This window comes from Dermacentor silvarum, chromosome 2 (assembly GCF_013339745.2).
Source record: "Dermacentor silvarum isolate Dsil-2018 chromosome 2, BIME_Dsil_1.4, whole genome shotgun sequence".
In the NCBI taxonomy this organism is placed as follows: domain Eukaryota; kingdom Metazoa; phylum Arthropoda; class Arachnida; order Ixodida; family Ixodidae; genus Dermacentor; species Dermacentor silvarum.
Window position 1 is genome coordinate 85,947,680 of NC_051155.1, and position 17,736 is coordinate 85,965,415.

General features: G+C 47.8%; 1 protein-coding gene across 1 annotated transcript in view; it reads left to right on the plus strand.

The window, feature by feature from the left end:
- Positions 1 to 4,232: 4,232 nt before the first annotated feature.
- LOC119441586 (uncharacterized) overlaps positions 4,233 to 17,736 on the plus strand; it is a 31,517-nt gene continuing 18,013 nt past the window's right edge. Inside the window, exon 1 of the mRNA XM_037706196.2 lies at positions 4,233 to 4,364. Coding sequence (XP_037562124.2) covers positions 4,235 to 4,364 — 130 coding nt within the window. The 5' untranslated portion in view covers positions 4,233 to 4,234. The remainder of the gene's footprint in view (positions 4,365 to 17,736) is intronic.

Below are 17,736 nucleotides of genomic sequence, written 5' to 3' on the forward strand. Positions count from 1 at the left end.
TAAAAGCCACGCTTTCCGCGGTTCGCGTTTCTTTGTATCGCGACAGTACAGTTTGCGCTGTCATCAATACTGTGCCGTCACCTTCCCTCGTTTTCAAATAAAAGAGAAGCAGAACAGAAACAAAAATATTCCAGGATTGGGGGCGCACCATCGCACAGCGCGATCACACCGGATGTGCCCCCCTGTCAATGGTGATGACAGGACGGCGCGCACAATAACTTCAGTTATGCTTCAGCCACGCGCTCCGCTGTTCGCGTTTCTTTCCATCGCGATAGTACCTCGTTCCTGATGAGGCTGGATATGGATCCCGCAGTAGGTTGAGGCGGGCAGTGAATTCTTTGCAGCTCGTCGCGTACCACTGATCGGATGAGGCCGCAGAGAGAGTCGATGTTGCTGCTACTTCCGGCCGCTCCGATGTGATCCACCGATGACGCGACACTGATTTGCCGGTCGTACACTGCTGACCGCTGCTGAAGCACTTTTCCATTTTCGTGGCTCCCGTTAAGAACTCAGCCGCAGTCGCCGGGGGACTCTGAACGAGGCCAGTGAAAAGCTGCTCCTTAACCACTCTCATTAAGTGGTGTAGCTTCTTATCTTCTGCCATGTCCGGGTCAGCTCTAAGAAAGAGACACGTCATGTCCTCAACGTACATCATCACGCTTTCGTTCGGCATTTGAATGCGCGTCTGAATGGCCCGCTCGCGCGTTCACAGCGATCAGCATTGGCGTAACTTGCCCGCAGATGACGGCAAAAGTCGTTGCAGGATGACAACGGTTCCCGGTTCTCGTACCAGGTACGAACGCCATCCTCCAGGCTAAAGTACAGATTCTTCAGCTTGTTCGCATCGGTCTACCCATTGAAATCAGCGACGCGTTCAAGCTGAGCCAACCAGTCTTCGACGTCTTCAAGGATGAAACCACGGAAGACTTTTGGTACTTTCTGTAGCGTATAGTGAGCAGCAGCAGTAGTGCCTTCCATACCGCTTTGGTGTCTCGCGGACGTCGTATAGGGAAGAGGTCCAGGCTCAGGGGGCAATCCTCGAATTCTTCGGCTGGCCCGGTGGACAGGTGTTGCCACTGCAGGGACAGGGCTACGAGGAGGCGTGTAGGACATTTTCTGGGACTACCCAGCACCTCCACCAGTTTGTCACGTGCAACAGAAGGCCTTTATAGGAAGCATTACTGCACCGGCAGAGACGAGCACTAGCCAAGAAGATGGCTGACCCCAAAAACGAAAACTTCTTCTTCTCTCCTTGCCTGAGTACTGGCTCGCGCTCGGCGCAGCTCGTGAGCTGGTGGCAATATGCTTTCAAATACTGGTTTATGCAAAGAGAAAAGGCGGAAGTCAACGTTGGTTCTCAGAAGGTCACAATTACGTGTGAAAAAGAGGGCCCCATGTAGAACATTTTGGAACCACGTTAACTTATTAGGCAGGAAGTCTGGAGCAATACAACAACATATCCTAGACGATGATGGAAACAAACCGGTAGGGGACGCGGCATTAAAATTCATTCAAAAAATAACAGCCGAATCATTTCGAAGCAGTCACGATGTGGTCGTTGAGAAAAAAGAGCATGATCGAGAACCAAATGCAAAAGTAGCTGGTACTGGGAAATTTTAACTGGAAGAAAGCGAAAGAGAACATTCCCAAGCGCACAGCCACGTGGTAAGACGAGGTTCCCGTTAAGCTGATAAACGAACTAGGACGAAGCGTAAGGAAGCTCTCACACCGGTGCACTTTCTCTTCTTTAACTTATTAGGCAGGAAGTCTGGAGCAATACAACATATCCTAGACGATGATGGAACCAAACCGGTACGGGACGCGGCATTAAAATTCATTCAAAAAATAACAGCCCAATCATTTGATTCACTTTTCGATGGTTGGCTCAGTTCGAACGCGTCGCTGATTTCAATGGGTGGACCGATGCGAACAAGCTGAAGCATGTGTAGTTGAGCCTGGAGGATGGCGTTCGTACCTGGTACGAGAACCGCGAACCGTTGTCATCGTGGAACGACTTTTGCCGTCATCTGCGGGCAAGTTACGCCAATGCTGATCGCTGTGAACACGCGATGGAGGCGAAATGCAAAAATGCCGGTGTACTTGCGTTGTAGTGCACGTTAAAGAACCCCAGGTGGTCGAAATTAATCCGGAGCCCTCCACTACGGCGTGCCTCATAATCAGAACTGGTTTTGGCACGTAAAACCTCAGAAAGAAGCAGAAGAAGAATCATTTCGAGGCAGTCACGATGTGGTCTTTATAAATATTACGGCTGCGGTGGTATTCAGAAATGTGGTACTTTTTTTGAAGTCAGAGGTACAATCAATACTCGATAGCAACCAAAGGTCAGGAGGAAAACTCGCATTGCGCCCTCACGGGAAGACTACAAATGAAGCTGTTCAGGTTGATATGGGCTGGACAAGTTTCGAAGTGGGAGAAGCTCAGAGTACAATTGATCTTGAAGAACGACTGGGAAATATGAAAGTAAGTAAATGGGTTGCGAGTGTGTTCAAATATTTCTACAGGAGAAACACTGACTCACAGTGGAGGAAAAGAACTAGGAAGCTTGCCAGCAAGTATGCGACCAGTACAGTAAGCAATATTCCAACGAAGAACGTCAAATGCAAAGTCAGAGATGCTGAGACTTTACTGTGGGTGGCAGCAATGGAACAGAAACCTGCTATTAATAACTACCTAAGAGGAAGAAACGAAATCGGGAAAGAAATAATTTATGATAACTAAAAGGTGAGCTCTTTACTTTCGGAAGAGAGATCAGGATGCCTTAGAACGCGTACTTATAGAGCCAAGTACACCAAGGAAGAAGTACCATGTGCTTGCAAGTACCATGTGTTTCCAAGTACAGACATGGAATCGATGGAACATGTTTTATTAGAATGTGAAGATATCTGCCCAGCTGTCGGTTTAGGCTCCTCTGGCCTCCTTGAAGCCCTTGGGTTGAGCGTTAGCAGGGGAAAGTAAACTTGTCCGCAATAGGGATTAGTAACAGGCGTAACCACAAACTACAAAACAGTAACCCCAAACAATGGAGGCGTACAAAAACAAAGTTACCAACAGGGGTTAAGAAAGTTGATGCTAAGCACTCCGCGCGCGCGCGCGCGCGCGCGTGTGTGTGTGTGTGTGTGTGTGGCAAGACATTAGGCGAAGTAATATCAAGAGCTTCGTGGCACAAGCCAACGCCCCGTTTCAAAGGGGACACTCATAGCAGCCATCCACTCATTCATCCGCGGCTGCGGCGGCGCTTGCCGTGCGGAGAAAGCAAAAACAGAAACCAGCCATCTCCTTCTTCTTTCTGGGGTTTTACGTGCCAAATCCAGTTCCGATTGTGAGGCACGCCGTAGTGGAGGGCTCCGGATTAATTTTGACGACCTGGGGTTTTTTAACGTACACTACAACGCAAGCACACGGGCGTTGTTGCATTTCGCCTCCATCGAAATGCGGCCGCCGCAGCCGGCATTCGATCCCGCGACCTCGTGCTCAGCAGCACAACGCCTTAGCTGACTGACCCACCGCGGCGGGTACCAGAAATCTTGCCTTCGCGCATAGCGTTAGCCACAAGCGCTTTCGGGGAGGCGAAAAGTTTAGTAAACGAAGCAGGGAGTAACGTGACTGCACTTTCATAAGTAAAAGAAGAACCCTCCTACCTACTTATTTCATTTGTGTTCTCATAGCGCTACGTGAAGGCCACGCGTAGGGGAAACTCCCGAAGAGCAACGCGAATACGATAAGCGGCGAAAGGAATAGCAACGTCAGTGTGCAAAACAGCGTCGTGCTCAGGCTCAGCTGAACCCAGTTCAAGGCTACGTCACTTTGGCCTGTCAGATCAGGTGACACCACAGCTTCTCTGGACAGCGAACTCGAAAGCGTGGATTGGAGCGCATTTTTTTTTAATGAGTTGCTCTTAGTTTACTTTTCTCATGTGATTTTAACGACTCGTATATCATCGGCCAGTGGCGTCTGTCTTATAAAATAACCCGCATTATCTACTTTCATGCTGCCAGTATTTCACGGACTCTAGTTTTTCCCTCTAGCTGCATACCTGGCGACTAGCAGCTGTAAAACAGCGCACCTAGTTTTATGAGATTTACAGGGCAGTGCGCTGACAACCATTATTCAAAAGAAATGGTCATTAGACGAAAACAGCGCATTCCGTACCTGCTATAAAACAGCCCGTGTCGTCCATGTGAGGACACCCGTACCTCTGTGCGCGCATCGAAACATGCGGCATTTTGCTGATTTAATGTGTATCGGCATATTAATTATAGGATCCACTCTGATTAAGGTGACTCCTGGCAAAGAACAACGGCCAAAGAGCAAGCAAGGCTTCGATGTCTGCGCGGAAAGAGTTGGTAATGTTTTTTTTTTTTTCATGTCGCAATACTGCAGTATTTTATGGAGTTCTGTCGTTGTATAGATTGCAGAGAAAGACAAATGTGGTGATACGAGAATGAATGCCCCACTTTGAACAATATTATTGGCAGCGCAACACATAGACCATATGACTGTCCATAATCCATTATTCTGTGGAGTCAGAAGAAGAGAACTTCAAAGAAACTAAACTATTTTCAAACGTGCTTAAGGTTTCTACCTAGACTGATTCTTCTATGAATAACAGAATTAAAAACATTACTCAACTGCTGAAGTGTAAAACTAAATATTCTCGACTGTTAAAAATAATTTCGATTTAATACGGAATTTTGTGCAAATATTAACAAGAAACGCTGACGAAACGAAAGCTTAATGGCAAAGCCTGCTGCTGTATAACTGTTCTCTGAAAGGAAACACCGTACTTCTGTACCAGTACCTGGTAAATCCCCTAGCGCGAAAAATGATCATGTGCTAATTAAATGCCCAGTGTAATTACTACATTGTATACGTCAGGTAAGAAGAGTTTGTACTCGCCCATTATTGGTATAGTTCATAGTGCTGCATCCTATTATGTATATCAATTCTTCATTCTTGTTGTTCCTACACATGCCCCTCAAAGAATTATGATAGAAACAAAGTTACAGGCTTGTGAAAAATCACCTTTTGTTCTCTTGGGTGGGGGGGTTCAGCACTTCATATAGTTGCAGAGCAGACCTATTTATTAGGTACCAATCAGTGATACAGTCATTCTTCTAGGTGTTTCGAAATAGGTTGCACAGCTTAAGCTTCCGCGTAAGGAAATCTCACGTCTGAGCTGCAAATCTAACAAGAATAGCTGCTTGGCTAGTGGCTTCATGGTATATAGTAAAATTAAATGAGCGCGACAAAGGACACGAAAAGTCTAATGATCACAAGCGCTATTCACAACTCTAAGCCACGCTACCTAGTTATCTATTTCGGGAAAGGAGCCGCGAGAACTGGGTCCTAAGCGATTGCGGCGGCCGATCTGCATTGCTGTAAGCCGTTAAATGACATAGGGTTGCTTCTGTTCTTGCTCAAAACCTAGTTAGCCTATTATCGCCCACTGGACTGGGGCGCTATAACGTAAAATGATTCCCAAACTGTTTTTATTCCAAACTACTGACGTCAAATTTACGTAACCAGCGACGCAAGCATCGGGCGGTGACCCGAAGCGTTGTGTGAACAATCCAATCAAACAATCTCCAAGTTTATAGGATGTAACCTTTGTTCGCTTTCAAAACCACTAACATTGTCAGCACTCAACGGTTTTTCTTATCTAATTGGCTGACAAGAGGCGAGGAGCACGCTCTAGTGGAGAGGGTTTCGGTGGGGCCGAGCCAGAACAGTGAAAATAGATAACCGCATGAAGAGGGTGGTGCTGGCTTCTCCGATTGGTCCGCTTCGCCTTACTTAGCTTGTGGTGGCTGGTCCAAAATCGCGGCAGTGTGCAACGGAAGGATGAGAAGCCGCTAAAACAGATCCTCAGCAAGGAAAAGTTGGCAGAGCGATGTCGTATGCATGCCGAAAGGCCTCGATAACGTTTAACTGCCACGCAAGAAGGTTAATCATGCGCAAATAAGTACATGCTCACCGGCAAGTGCGAGTAGCGAGGGCCTGAGCGATCGGCGGGCAGCCATCTTCTATTCCTTTCGGAACGAGGCAGTCTGTGGCTATTCAGAAAAAAATTCAGTTTTGTTCGACATATTAATGCATTTTTTCCGCGTTACACGTCACTTTGACGGGGTGAGTTCTTGCGGTTTTGTGACGTCGCGTGACAGACAGGCGAAGTGGGCGTAGCCAGAAAATATTGGACCAGTAGCAGAGGCCTAATGGTGAAAAGGCGTCGAATCAGGAATGATTATTTTTCTTTTGTGCGGTTTAATCATGCATAATCAGTATGTACACGTTATATCAGATGGGGAGCTATCGCGGTTTTCGTGACGTCGCGTCAAAGACAGGCGAAGTTGGGAGTGGCCCGAAAATGTTTTGACCAATCGCGGACGCTGATTGCAGAAATTGGAATCAAAACAGTTTGGAATCATTTTATGTTATAGCGCCCCTGGTTTCTAATCCCAAGTGCGCTAAGGTTTTCCTGTTCTACCACAGTAGACCATAAAAACGTTTTCTTCTTTTCTTTTTTTTTTGTGTGTGGCAGTGGAGGGAAACTTCCTAGATAAAATTTCGGAATTTTTCAAAACGCGGATAAAATATCGGCCACGGCGATTGCATTTGGAGGGGGCCAAAATGCCCGTGTACCGCACCATGCATTGGATGATCGTTAAAGAACCCCAGGTGGTCCAACTTAATACCCCATTACGGCATGCCTCATAAACATATCTTGACTTTGGCACGCCAAACCCCGAAATTCGTTCCTGGTACTTAGGAGAGTGCTCGTTTTTATTGTGGCAATTTTGAACCTTCGCCCTTTGAGTGCTCGTAGAAACATGGATTATGCTTTCTCTTTTAATATAAAGGGCATTGTACAGAAGCCAAGACGCATTCAGTCAAACTTAAGGGCACTTGTCGACGTTGTTTTTGTATCGCCCGTCCTCAGTGAGCCTGGCTGTACGGTTGAAATACTGCCTGGTATGTCGGGAATCACAAAGCCCGTGTTTTCAGGGGTGCACTACCACAAATTAAGACACGTGAAGACCCTAAAACATCCTTGCATTTTAATAATTTCACAAGAAGAAAGTGTGCTTTATTTACTAGAGCGTGAGTACGACGATCTTTCATGATAACATGTGCTACAAATAAAGAAGGTGCACCGAGCACGCGCAGCGGCCACAGGCGCCGCTCGCTAAGTGTCTACCAGATGACGAACGGGTCAGACGTTCGGGTCCGGGTCTAACCCCCTTCGCTGTTTGCTACATTACAAGTTGGTGCCGAAACCCGGGCTCTCCAGTACCAAAGACCGGAGACGATGTGCCGATGAAGTCTCCCAACGAAAAGAAATGTCCACCTCCTACAAGGCTGTCCAAGCGTAACAGACGAGGCTCAAGCACATGGCCAACGATGGTTTTACGTACTCCGGACGGTAATTCGACATGTACAAGCATGACAATACGCAACTTCGACAAGATGCCGGTGTTCAAGCGCCGCCCTTCCGGAATGAACGCTGGCGCACAATGGTCCAGCGAAGATCAACACAAGCGGAAACACACCTGCTGCATAAATGCTACGTCGAGCCACAAGGGCGCCTGCGATTGAAGGCCACTGCCGATGCAGCAGCGAGTCGAACTGCGAATGACGACAAGCCAGCATCAGATACATTACGATGCCCGAGACATAGCCTGCAACCGAAAGGACTCGTATTTGGAACTCGCAGAGCAAAGCCTACCACAGGCAACGCCAGGAACTGACGCTGATCGTTGCCATTCTAGCCAACACAAACGTTGCTACTCATATCATCACCTCTATCGATCACAAAGTTACCATCTGCATTGCTGTTCAGGTTGTCACTTGAACTGCTCCTGCCGTCAGTTGAACTGCCACTCAATGTGCTAGCTCAGCGATCCGTGGCTACCGTCCAGTGTTTGCACTTAGGCGTGCAATAGTGTACTTGCTGCTTCTGCGCTCGGCGCACGAGGCAACGCCGAAGCTGTCACAAAGGCTTCAAGTTGGACACGTCGTCCTATAGGACGACGACGATTTATACCTATCCTGTGGAAACGGGCCCGGGTGACAGAACTACTTCCTGGTCGCGATGGCATCGCTCGAGCGTGCAGCCTGAAGCTGCCGTCCGGCTCCGCGATAAGGCGACCCGTCCAAAAGTTTTACCTTTTTGAAGCCGGCAGCCTTTAGCAATTTTGTCGGCCGCGGAAGTGTGTTGCAAATAAAGAAGGTGCGCCGAGCACGCGCAGCGGCCACGGCCGCCGCTCGCTCAGTGTCTACCAGATGATGAACGAGACAGACGTCCGGGTCTAATCCCCGTAGCTGTTTGCTACAACATGCACATTTCTTGATATTGTTACAGGGTGATGTGATTCGGTCTTGGATGACCATCTCCCACTTGAAGTAAGGCGCGCAATTCTATAATTCACCTCGCTGAGACGCTCAAGCACAATAAACGGTGCAACATAGTCAGCCAGCAGTTTTTGAAGAAGACCGCGTTTACGCACGGGAGTCCATAGCCACACTAAGTCACCCGGATCGTAAGTGACTTGCCGGTGTCGACTATCGTATCGGGATTTGTACTGCTTTTGTGAAGGTAGAGTACGTAATCGAGCGATGCACCGAGCCTCCTCCGCTCGGCAGAGAGTTGCCGCGATACAAGCATTGTCGTGACTACCAAAAGGAAACATAGTGTCCAATATCTACCTCGGCGGACAAGCGTAAAGCAGGAAAAACAGACTGTATCCAGTGGTCTCATGTTGCGCGGTGGTGTAAGCATAAGCGACGAACGGCAATACTTCGTCCCAGTTCTTGTGGTCCGAGCTTACGTACATAGAAATCGTGTTCACAAGTGTTCTGTTCGTGCGTTCTGTCAGACCATTGGTTTGCCGGTGATAAGGCGTTGAGTGTCGCAGGTTGGAGGCGCACAAACGTAGAAGTTCTTCAACAACATCAGCTGTGAACTGACGGCCACGGTAGCTAATGATCACTCGAGGGGGACCATGCCGAAGTATAATGCAATGCACCATGAACTGTGAAACCTCGCCTGCAGTTGCACAGGGTAGTGCTGCCGTCTCGCAGAACCGAGTCAGGTAGTCGGCACATACTAGAATCCAGCGGTTGCCTGTGGAAGAACGGGGAACGGTGCTTTGAGATCGATGCCTACTTGCTCAAAGGGGGAACTGGGTGGCACCACAGGCTGTAAGAAACCGGCTGGAGCTGCAGTAGGTCTCTTGTGACTTTGACACTCGGCGCAAGTGGGTACGTATGTCTCCGTGGTCTAGCGCATTTGAGGCCAGTAAAACTTGTCTTTGGCACGATGGAGTGTCCGCGTGCAGCCTTAATGACCTGAAGTTGTATCATCGTGCACGACGCGCAATACCGAAGAGCGGAGGGTTTCTGGCACCACCAGAAGGAACCTTGCACCTGTTGCGGAGAAATTCTTATACAACAGTCCATCGAACCACATTATGTCGACTCTTTCAAGGCAGAGAAATGTAGCTCTAAACTTGGGTCATCCCGTGGCTTTCTTGCGAAGGTTATGGCATCAGGGAAAACACGGTGTACGGATGCGATGAGGTGGTCGAAACTGTCGGCGTCGCATTTCGTTATACTGAGAGGCATCCGGGAAAGGCAATCGGCATCAGCATGTCGTCGGCCGCTCCTGTAGTATACAGTGAACCTGTACTTTTGCAGACTCAGGGCCCATCGTGCAAGGCGCCCAGATGGATCGCGAAGATTTACGAGCCAGCACAAAGAATGATGGTCTGAATGATGGTCTCGAATGATGAAAGGGACGCCCATACAGGTACGACCGAAATCGCTGCACCGCAAAAATAACAGCAAGACATTGCTCCTCAGTCACCGTGTAGTTACGCTCGGGTTTGCTTAATGACCGACTTGAGTAGGCGATGACGTGTTTTTTGTCATCCAAGCGCTTAATCAGAACAGCACCAAGACCTACACCACTCGCATCTGTGTGGACTTCTGTTGGCGCGGAAGGACTGAAGTGTCGGAGGATCAGTCGCGGCGTCAGCAGAAACTTCAGCTGTCGAAAGGAAGCATAACAATCAGGTGCCCACTCGAAAGCGGCGTTCTTGTGCAGGAGGCTTGTCAAGGAAAAGTGACATCAGCAAATTGAGGAATGAGCAGCCGAAAATAGGAGCAGAGCCCTAGAAAGCTGCGAATTTGTTTGACAGAATGAGGTCGTTCAAATGCTTCAACAGCCTCTGTCTTCGCAGGGTCAGGCCTGATGCCGTCTTTGTTGACAAGATGTCCCAACACCAAATCTTGGCGCTCGCCAAAATGGCACTTTTTGGAGTTGGGCAGAAGACAAGCCTTCTGTATGCAGCTGAGTACAATACCGAGACGCGTGTTGTGGTCGTGAAATGTGGGCCCAAAAATATTAACATCGTCCAGCTAGCACATGCATATCTCCCACTTTAGACCTCGCAGAATAGTATCCATGAATCGTTCGAAGGTGGCGGTAGCGTTGCACAAGCCGAACGGCATGACATTGTATTCAAAAAGTCCATCGGGTTTTACGAACACCGTTTTTTCATTACCTTCGGCTTGCATCGGGATTTGCCAGTAGCCGGATCTCAAGTCGACAGAAGAAAAGTGAGAAGCCGAATCAAGGCACTCTAAGGCATCATCTATACGCGGAAGTGGGTAGACATCTTTCTTGGTAACGTTGTTTAGCCGCCGATAATCAACACAGAATCGCCACCTGTCATCTTTCTTTTTAACGAGAATGACAGGTGCAGCCCAGGGACTCGCGGACTCCTGAATTACCCCCTTGTGCTGCATTTCCTGAACTTGGTCGGCAATTATCTTGCGCTCAGTGCTCGGTACGTGCAGTACCCAGCACCTCCACCACTCTGTTACGGAGTGTGTAGAATTCGTTTATTGCAGGGAGCCGTAGGGCAAGTGGGTGCCGGTAATGCACGTCGTCCTTTTCTTCCTCGCTGCTCTCCTAATGTTTTTGTTGCTGCTGATGCTGCCGCTCCGCTACTTTTGAGGCACTGTAACAATATAAACGGTCGGTACAGTGTAAAAATATCGGCCCCCTATGCATCTGTAAATATGGGCCGAAAAAGTACCAAAGGTAAACAAGCAAGAACACATGGATTACAATTGAATTTGTTCAAATGCAACGTCGCCTAAAACGGCTTTCCCGCTGGATCATCAGGAAATGTTGTCGTAATTTATCCTCAATTTGTAGAGAACGGCGAAAGAAAATAACACTGTGTAAATAATAACGTGAAGGTTCGCATGTTTCTTGCTACACATGTAAGTTGTGAACACATGCTACAGGAACTAAAGACACAATAACCAAAATAAAGATCAACGATACCACCGACACTTACAGCTCTGTCATTGCCGAATCATTGAATTAATACTTTTCAATTTTCTTGGAGGTAACAGACAATCGCGTATTTCCATGGTGCAGGTGTGCATATTCCTGAGCTCGTATGAGTGAAGAAAGCATATTATCGGTTTTGCTTCATTTAGACACAAACAATTCTGTTGGATCAGACGACTTACCAAGCATGTTTCCTTACAGTTGCGTTGAATGGTCATCATAATACATTTGCGTTATATACGACGAAAGCTTGCTAAAAAGGAGAGCTTCCCATCGACTCAAAGCTGGCCAAAGTTATTGCAATTCACAAATCCAGTCATAAATTTTATGTATGTAACTACAGGCCAGTTTCACTTTAGTGTTCTTCTAGGAAAGTACTTGAACACTTCGTTCGCAAACATCTCAGCACATTTGTAGAAGATATCCACTCCTTCATCGAGAGGGAACATAGGTTTCAGCGCGGCCTCTAAATTGCTACGCAATTGCTCCACACGAGTGGCAGCGCAAGATATAGGAAGGCAAGTTGACGTAATTTTGTTAGATTTTCAAAAAAGACTTTTATTGCGCATTTCAAACGAATTTATTAGTAAAACTAAAATGTCTACTAAGAAATAAAAAGATTATTCACTGGCTTGACTCTTACTCGTGAAACAAGAACAGTATGTGCGTATAGGACACGAAGAAAGAATAACAGGAGGCGCAACTCGGCTCCTTCTGGGCGTCATCGTAATGTCACGCTGGAGTGCGGTGGCGGACATCGTGACAGCGCCCCCTACCAAACTCCGGACGCCTGATCTATGGTAACGTGACGGTTTGTCGAAGTGATGCAGGGGATGCGGCAAGCGCGGGGCTCGGTCGCTCGGTCTTGTCGTCTGCTCGCGCGCGGATGCTTGATGCCGGTGCGCCGCCCTTGCATTAGGTAGCTACAGCTCGAGTACACTAGCTGAACGCGATGCCTGTCGCTAATCGAGACGGCAGCTATTACAACGTTTTCTCGCTAAGCTGGCCGGAGAGCCATGAGACGGGGACCGTCCAGTACCGCCCCAAGGAGCAACAATGACTTTTTCGGTTGGTCAGGGAAGACTGCGCCTCCAAGGTCAGCGTAGTATTTACGCCCGTTGAGCGTTCCGCTGTGGAAATGTTTTTAGCAGACGTTGTCGTTTCTCGTCAGTTCTCGATCCTCGCTTTCTTTAGATCTCACCCATTCCTGCAAGCGTTCGTCATTTGGAGCTTTGAAAGTTCGAGCGTTTTCCGCGCATTACTTATATGCGCTGTTACAGTTTGGGACGAAGCATCGGTGCCCCATTTTCGATAATCATGAAACGCATACACAACGAACACTTACATCGTAGAGGAGCAACGCAGGAACTGCAGAACTTAGAAGCGATGATTCTGACTGCGCGAAGCGAGCGGCAGACTGTGCTCTATCTACTCTGCTGTTCCGTCTGTCCACATCTTCCCAAATATGCCGCAGAAATATAATTAAATTTAGTTTCCCCGCAAGGTAGCTATGTATCGCATACTCTGATTAGTACTTTTTATAGTGCATGATGATAAAGATAAACAAATTCTCGTTTTATTGCGATAGCAATTATATGGACACTCAAAAGCAGATTTCTGCCGTCGGCGTCGCCGTCGCCGTAGCCGTCGCCGTCGCCGTGAGGTTCCGTATGACGTCATTTGGAGAAGAAATCGTCGCCGCGCGCCGAACGCTGTATGTGCGAGTGAAAGGGCGCGAGGGGCGCGTCTTTCACGGGGAGTGAACGCACGGCGGAGAACAAACGCGCGTTCCGCGCCGTGCTCGCTTAAGGGCTGCAGAAGTAGGCGTCTCTTTTCTCCTTTACAATCACCATATATGTAGAGCAAACGCACCTTCTTCCGACGCGCGAGAAGCCGTGGGGGAGGGGGAGGGAAGGGAGGCGACGTTTAGCTGCGGCACCAAGTGCCTATTTATATCACAGGCTCCGGCAACAGTCACCAACGCCGCACGCATTTTGAGCGAACGCGGGCAAAACGCCGATGGCGTCGACAACAGTTCTGCGTGTTGCCGATGCTGCTGCATGTCCAAGTTTATACAGCTGATAAAGCTAATATCATTACTCCGTATAGCTCTCTACAAGTTTGCTATCGCAATTGATGCTTCGCCTTTCAGGTGAAACTGCGACCACTTTTTTTTTTTGTTATGCCGAAAATTTTGGAAAAGCATCAAGTGCAGTTTTTATACGCGCATGGGTATGGTTGCAAATCGTCTGCTCTTTCCATAGGCGCCTGGCTATGATCGCAGATCGTCTGGTCCTTCAAATGCTCTAGTTTCTTGCTCTTACTGCCGCATAAAAAGCATGTGATCTTAAATTTAAATCTTGAAAAAAATATTTATACCATGACAGTCTATAGGTAGTTTATCGCTTGAGTGCAAACCGCGCTGGCGCAAATTTTTTTTGCGGCATCAAACAGTTCAGCGCAAACGGCCAGTAGCAGACGACGCCGGGCGCCGTCGGAGAGCAATTTTTTTTTCTTCCGTGACCGCGGCCGCGGCCGCGCGCACCGCTCCGACTAGGGAGCCTACATGCAACGACGTTTTAGGGTGTTGACAACACCAACATTTTGATCGCTATTTACCGCCAGATTTGGTGTGTAGCCATTCTGGTCCCCAGTCTTTCTGCCTGTTTTTGTCACGCTGTGATGTACTCATGTTGGCACGTGATCTATTAAATTTCTTTAATTTAGTTTTGCGCCAATGCGCACAAGAAACCTGCATACATCTTTAATAACCCAGTTCTCTTTTCCTTTTATTTTAACACATCAAACCCACTTTTCTATTGCACGTCGTGCGACACATATAAAGCAACAAGTTATAAGGCACGATGGCGTGCTCGTGGTAGGATTGCCTCACGCCAAGAATGTGAACTGGATTAAGCATTGTCGTTGCCTTCCATTTGTACATAATATATAAAGGGTGCTTTTCGAAGTGTGCTGTAATAAAGACTGTCCTTACTACTCTGTTTAACTAAAACGTAGACGTGCCGTGTACGGCGCTCAGACGCGCCATTTGCCTCTTGCTGCTGAGGCCAGAGTTTATTAAAAGAAGTCAATTAATTTCACGTCACCAAGGGTTGCGGGAAATGTGGTCTGTCGGCTGGTCTTACGCCATTTGGTGCCCCAGAATTAACCTGCCAATTTAGCTGGCGGCGGCAAGTACCCTTACAAAAGCTGTCACCACGCTAAAACGGCGTTGCATGTAGGCTCCCTAACTCCGACCGCGAGGGAAGTAGTTCCTTCCGTCGCCGAAATGGGCGCTGCGCCAACGTTCACCTTAATATAGGGGCTTTAGTTCACCCTACAGCGGGTCTCCTCCTCTCCCAGCGTGACATTATGACGACAAGCGCTGGCGCCGGCCCAGAGTTTCGCCTCCTGTTATTCTTTCTCCGTGGTATAGGAGTACCCGATTGATTCCTTGCTCTCAACTTTTCAAGCGTAAAAACTGTTGCAATTAGGATAGTTGATAAATTCAAATATCTTGGCGTGATCATTAACAGAATGCGTAACGGTAACGCTCACATATTGTACATTGTATCAGCAGAACTTAAAAAAGACAGCAAATTTTGGGCGTGTACTAGGGTTTCACGGATCACAAAATGACACATCGACATAATGAAGACATATGACACTTTGTAAGGTAGTCACCGCTGGTTGTAAAATGTCTCTTTGCGTCAGGTGTCATTTACGTCTGTGTTTATCATACAACAACTTGGAGTACACTAAAGCTTCGCCTTTAAGAGTGGAACGCGATATCGTTATTGGACGCCGTTGGCGCTGACACCGACACTGTATTTTCTGCCTCATGGGGCCCGATGAAAACTTAGAAAGGCTCGGTTTTCAACATTCCTCTAAATGTTGCCTGCAAGCAAAGTACAGCAAAACACTATAAAAATTGGAGGACGCTTAAGCTTCGCCTTTAAGAGTGAAACACGATAGCACTCAAACATCCCTGGCTGCTTATAAGGCTTTTTTCTCGTATATTCAAATTATAACCCGACGCTATCCCGTCTTGGGGTGCGGTTAACTCGTTTTTTATGATTTTACTGACGAATTTTACTTTGATAAATTCAAATTTTATTTACTAACGCCTTGCGCCACGCAAAAGGGCCCTCCCGGTCAGGGTGGTTTGGGATGTTGTGGTTGTACCACGGAGTAAGATAAACAGGAGCGCCGACTACGCCGCCGCGCAACGCATTCGCTCGGGACAAACCGTGCAACGCAAATTATACATCGCGTAGCGCCATCTGTCGAGGCGCGTGGAAAACAATCAACAGCTTGCTTCCATGTGCGCATGCGCTGAGTGGCGGAGACCGGCGGCGACGGCGGCGCCGAACGGGCAGTGCGGCACCCGCAGAGCGTGTCGTCTGCTACAAACGTAGACCCTCGGCCGTCTGAATTTGACAGCTATCAAACACAAAAAATATATGCGCACAAATAATAAAAGCGCAAATAAACAGGCGGTACCGCTTTTATGCACGCATACGAAACATCTTTAAATGTCTTTAGAGGAAACAGACGATAAATGATGCTGTACAAAAAGACCCAACAGAAGTGCTTGTTTTTCACTCCTCCACGTCTGCGCGGAAGCGAAGGTGCGAAATCTTCGTCTTCCTCGCTTTGTTTACCATGTCTGCAGTATGTTTATTCATGCATGACGGAACAAGGTATCTTGATACTTGTGCGTGAAGAGACTGAGCAACAGGTCGGTGCTTTGTTCCCGGCTGTATATCTGGGTGTACGGCAAAGGCGTGAGAAGTTTACGCTCTTCGCTTCGCCATCTCATCTTCAACTACTGCACCAGTGGCGTCAAAAAATTCCTGAAATAAGCGAGCGCTTAAAGCAATGGACAAAATATGTGCGCGACACTTCAAGAAGCAGCTTATTTTTGATAGTTACTTCAGCAAAGACAAAGGCGGTGTCCTAGTAGACCTAAAGAAAGTGTCTCGACTTCGAAGCGGAGCAGTTCCTTCAATTTGTTTAGGGAAGCCTGGCGTAGCTAAATGATGCTGAATGCCAGGAGGAACCAGAAGACGCCAATGCGGAAAGACGGGAGGAACTCAATTTAAATTCCTCTGCAACTACACACAGTGTAGGTGCCTTTCCTTGTCCAGAGACATGCCGTAATTTAGAGCGAGAGAGAAAGGGAAAGAAAGGCAAGGAGGTTAGCCAGTGTAAATACGGGCTGGCTGCCCTGTAAATTGTTAGCCTTGCCTTCGAGATGTTTCCCCCAGTTATGCAGACACATAATCAGAGCTTCTCTTGTGAAATAATAAGGAGGAAACACTGGCAGGAATTTCCAATTATTATGTTTAGTGAGAATGTGGCGATTCTGCTCGCAAAAGAAGAACCGGGCGACACGAAAAGCACCGCGAGAAACAAAGAAGCAAGCGAAGCATCTTAGCACTTGATGCGTGCTCAGATAAAAAGAGTGATAAACGTCAGCTTTGCTTTAAAGGCTTCTTCTCGCTGTCGTCTGTCATTGCTTGAGACCACTCAAACTGCCATTATATCGCCTTACCATTTGCTATAGTTTTTCTTTCCCTCTTTGTTTATTTTCTGTTCCTGTGCCTTGTAAAGTTCCATGTAGGCCACCTGATAAGTGCCCTGCATTTGGCCTGTATAAAATAAATTAAGTAAAGTGATATATATGACTTGTTTCTCCTGCTAACGTCACTCCGTTAACCGCAAGAGTTATGCGTGCTACAGGCGTCAGGGCGTGCGCGCAGCAGCTGACAAGCAGGTGCCGCGCGAGAGTAGGTGACAAGCAGGTGCCGCCTTTGCTCCTTCGGTTTGTTGGGCGGCCTGTCCGCTGCAGAGTTTTTCATCATTCGTAGCGCCGTCTGGCGAACTCGCCGTGAAGCAGGAGCCGGCGTTTCATAATGTGTCCCTTCCAGACGAGCAGTGTCGGCGCTCCTGTCTTATCTTACTCAGTTACGCACTGTTAGTGAAACCATTACTCGAACATACTGGCGTCGTTTGAGAGCCGTATTTTAACACAAAGTTGGCTTACACTGAAAGCGGAGAAAAGATACATTCCTTTTACTTACAATGCCTACAACCAAAATATTTCTGTTAATGAGCTCCGAAATAAAACTAGCCTGGTGGCACTCCAGTCACGCGGTTTGTATGACCAATTACAAATGATGCAGAACATTATAAACCAACCGCACAAAACAAGACTTTGCCGCCTGCATGCAGTTCAACTGATCAAGCCGCACCAGACAGAAGCACGACATGACTACTTTATTGCCACAAACGCGAACTTCTGCACAACGCGACTCATTTTTTCTAATGACTTTAGCGGAGGGGAATAC